Consider the following 4,421-nt stretch of genomic DNA (forward strand, 5'->3'; position numbering starts at 1 on the left):
GAGAGTGTGTGTGTGTGTGTGTGTGTGTGTGTGTGTGTGTGAGTGTGTGTGTGTGTGTGGGCTGCCGGGTCACAAACACACACTCTCTCATCCTGTTGTAGATGTGTAATCTCACAGGAATGCTCACGCCCTGCTCTTAAAACCAACATGACTCCAATTAAACTGTCAGCGTTTGATATCTGAACTAAAGCTCGTATGTTTTACTGAATAAGTTGCATTCTGATGTTTGGAAACGTCTAGATCACATTCCCAAACAAAAACATTAATCCCATTTTGAGGAGCATTAAATCTTTTTTGCATTGTGACATTATTTTCACAACAATTTCAGTAACACTTTACTTGAAGACTTCATTATAATGCATTATGAAGTTTTTCATAAGGAACGTTATAATGCATTATATCTTTTCATAAATAAATATAATTAAAGTTAAAATGCATTATAATATTTTTGTCATGTTTTAATTCATTGTACTTTCTAAAGGTGTAACAATAAATAGATAAGTATTATAAATGTGGTTACAATTATTCATGAGGTCATACAACGCATTATAAGGTGCATAATATTAATGCATCATAATTAAATGCATAATTGTTGTGAAAAGAATGACACAATGCAAAACTGATTTAATGCTCCTCAAATTGAGTTTGATGTTTTTCTTTTGGGAATATGATCTGGACGTTTCCACACAGGCTTCAGTTCTGCATTATATCATTTCTCATGTTGGGGTGAAATCTGAGCCATCACGTTCTCCTCGTCTCTCTGTGTGAAGCTTTCTCATGCTGAATGCCACAGGATCTCATTACTCTCTGTCAGTGTTTCTCTGTGAGTCCGTAACGGATCTCTCCTCTCAGAGCCGCTTCTGTGCTGCGTCTCGAGGGAGTCGCACGCAAACCCAGTGACTTTAATGACTTTTCTCCTGTTCACACGACTCCCTTCAGTCATTCTGAATGTGTTTTCTGTTCACACTGCTGCATTTAATGCATTAATCAGTGATCAATGAATGTTTGTCCTAGAATCAAGAGGATCTGTGATGTGGACGGCCTCACTAAACTTGACGTTCTGGACTTACATAATAATCAGGTACAGATTCTCAGGCAATATTGCATATGATTTTATTATTATCAGACACTGACAGCTGCTGCCTTGAGGTGCAAATTCAGTTAGATGTGTCTAATTAACTATTCTCTACCATTACAGTCAGTGTGAAATAACATGCAAATAAAATGGAAATAACATGCATTTTTAAAATGCATGTAAAAGATCATCTTATGAACAATTCGTCCATGCATATGTTATTTTTAAACTTTTTTTGACATTGTAATGTTTAATCAAAACATCATAACTGGATCTTCCACTTTGTGGTGATGTATGTAGGATTTTTCCAATCAATTTGTGCTCTTAAGCTCCGCCCCTGCAGCTCATTTCCATATGCATTTAAGAGCCACGCCCACATCTCAGCTTCCAATCAACAACCAAAGCACTGAACCAAGTCCCGCCCTACATTTATTCCTCTCTTACACTCGAATGTATGTCACAATATGGAAGAAAAGATCTGTCACTACTTCCGTTTCATCATGACTTTAACATGAGTATTAATTTTTAAACCCATCAAATGTCAAAGCTGTGCAAATATTTCAGTTCATGTATTATGTAAATGAAAAACATGTAAAAATTTTTGACCTTATGAGGTTGACCAACAGCATTTTTAAGGTTAATCACATCGTGTCACTGAAGAAAGTCATATTTTGAATTCTATTCATGTAAAGCAGCAGTGTTAATGATATTTTTGTTGTGATTGTGGAGGCGGATGCTGATTGGTTGATTGGTGCTGTGCATAAGTAGCTCCGCCTCCTCACTGCTGTGAGTAATCCATCACAAACCCTCATCAGGAGAGGAGATGCAGGGTGTTTTTGAGGCAGATTGCTAATTTCCAGCATCAGTCTGTCATTTATTTCCCACGTCAGTCTATTTTAATCATGTTAAGTGCTGGTTTGGGTGCTTTCTGTCAGCTGTTGGACTTGTATGCGTGGTTTATCAACTCATTGCTTTTGAAGAACAACAATTTGTGGCTCTAAGTTTCTTTTGGTGGTTTGGATGTCGTGATGACAGATGCGTGCGTGCATACGTGCGTGTGTGTGTGTGTGTCTCCCAAAGCAGCTCTTCTGTGGGACTCTGTCACTGCTTTCTCTGTCTTTTGGACACTGATAATGAGATGAAGGTCTGTGGTTACAGGTTCATGTCAGACTGATGTTGATGCATCAAATGTGTTGCTTAATGAATTAGACACATGACATTGTTTTTCTTTACTACTGTATGTAAACCACAGTAAACATCTTTAATGGTGCACATCAGAAGTCTACACCAAAATATGCTTCCACTGAAATACCATACTTAAACATGAAGATAATAGATTTTTATAGTCATTTTAAGGTGTCCATCAAAAGTTTACTGGGGTTGGTAAGATTTTTTAATGTTTTGAAAGAGTCTCTTCTTCTCACAAACGTTGCATTTGTTTGATCAAAAATACAATACAAAATTTTGAAATATTATAATTTAAAATAACTATTTTCTACGGTGAATATATGTTAAAATGTAAGTTATTCCTGTGATCAAAGCTGTATTTTAAGCATCATTTCTCCAGTCTTCAGTGTCACATGATCTTCAGAAATCATTCTAATATGCTGATTTGCTGCTCAAGAAACATTTCTGATTATTATCAATGTTGGAAACAGTTGTGCTGCCCAATATTTTTGTGGAAACCGTGATACATTTTGTTTTTAAGGATTCACAGATGAATAGAAAGTTCAGAAGAACAGCATTTATTTGAAATAGAAATCTTTTGTAACATCTCTCTCTCTCCTCAGATCTCTCAGATTGAAAATGTGTCTCGTTTGTCGAAGCTTCGTTTGTTGAATCTCTCTGGAAACCGCATCACTCGAGTGGAGAATCTGCAAGGTCTGAACTGTCTGACCGAACTGAACCTGCGACACAACAGCATCACGTCTGTGGTGAGGAATGATTGGTGACGTTCTCCTGTCTGTCTGTCTGTTCTGTCTGTCTGTCTGTGATTGGTGATGTTCTCCTGTCTGTCTGTCTGTGATTGGTGACATTCTCCTGTCTGTCTGTCTGTTCTGTCTGTCTGTCTGTGATTGGTGATGTTCTCCTGTCTGTCTGTCTGTGATTGGTGACATTCTCCTGTCTGTCTGTCTGTTCTGTCTGTCTGTCTGTGATTGGTGATGTTCTCCTGTCTGTCTGTCTGTGATTGGTGACATTCTCCTGTCTGTCTGTCTGTTCTGTCTGTCTGTCTGTGATTGGTGATGTTCTCCTGTCTGTCTGTCTGTGATTGGTGACATTCTCCTGTCTGTCTGTTCTGTCCATCTGTTTGTGATTGGTGACGTTCTCCTGTCTGTCTGTTCTGTCCATCTGTCTGTGATTGGTGACGTTCTCCTCCCTGTCTGTTCTGTCCGTCTTTCTGTGATTGGTGACGTTCTCCTGTCTGTCTTTCTGTGATTGGTGATGTTCTCCTGTCTGTCTGTTCTGTCCGTCTGTCTGTGATTGGTGACGTTCTCCTGTCTGTCTGTTCTGTCTGTGATTGGTGACGTTCTCTTGTCTGTCTTTCTGTTTGTGATTGGTGACGTTCTCCTGTCTGTCTTTCTGTGATTGGTGACGTTCTCCTGTCTGTCTGTTCTGTCTATCTGTTTGTGATTGGTGACGTTCTCCTGTCTGTCTTTCTGTGATTGGTGACGTTCTCCTGTCTGTCTGTCTGTCTGTCTGTGATTGGTGGAGTTGTGATGGAGCATATCAGCTGGACAGTGACGTCATTTTGTGTCTGGGACATCGCGGCTAAATTTAGATGCAGTCAGAGAGAGAGAGGATGATCAATACCGACATTCAGACAGCAGTAACTAACAACACACGAGTTTTGCTTGTGTTGTTCTGTCAAACACTTTGTTTTCATTGATTGATGATATAAAGGTCAGAGAATATTCCACCAATTTATTCATCTTGGCAACCATCCTAAACACCCCAGCAATTTAGAAACATCTTAGCAACCCCCTAGCAACCACTTAGTTACATTTTAGCAGCTATCATAAAAATTTTAGCAACCATCTTAGAAAAATCTTAGCAACCATTCTCAACACCCTAGCAACCACCTAGAAACATTTTAGCATCCATCCCCAACCACTTTGAAACTTCTTGGCAACCACCCTAATCACCCTAGCAACCACAATTGATTGACACAATTGAAAAACCCTCAGCTGAAAACAATGTCTGGCTGTTTCTGCTGTCGAACACTTCCTGCGTGTATGTGCTGAATTTGAGCATCTCTCCACACTCTCACACACTCTCCCCTCCCCCGCAGTCGTCCTGCTCTTCCGCTGCCCCTCCCGTCAGCGTGTGTGTGTGTGTGTGTGTGTGT

At 39.6% G+C, this 4,421-nt stretch overlaps 1 protein-coding gene across 1 annotated transcript in view; it reads left to right on the forward strand.

Moving 5' to 3' along the window:
- The first annotated feature begins 2,154 nt into the window (after nucleotides 1–2,154).
- The window catches only part of lrrc49 (leucine rich repeat containing 49), a 19,256-nt gene continuing 16,989 nt past the window's right edge, over nucleotides 2,155–4,421 (forward strand). Inside the window, exons 1-2 of the mRNA XM_016477130.1 lie at nucleotides 2,155–2,219; nucleotides 2,866–3,009. Of these exons, the coding sequence (XP_016332616.1) occupies nucleotides 2,214–2,219; nucleotides 2,866–3,009 (150 nt within the window). The 5' untranslated portion in view covers nucleotides 2,155–2,213. The remainder of the gene's footprint in view (nucleotides 2,220–2,865; nucleotides 3,010–4,421) is intronic.

Source organism: Sinocyclocheilus anshuiensis, unplaced genomic scaffold (assembly GCF_001515605.1).
Source record: "Sinocyclocheilus anshuiensis isolate Anshui unplaced genomic scaffold, SAMN03320099.WGS_v1.1 scaffold1182, whole genome shotgun sequence".
Taxonomy (NCBI): Eukaryota; Metazoa; Chordata; class Actinopteri; order Cypriniformes; family Cyprinidae; genus Sinocyclocheilus; species Sinocyclocheilus anshuiensis.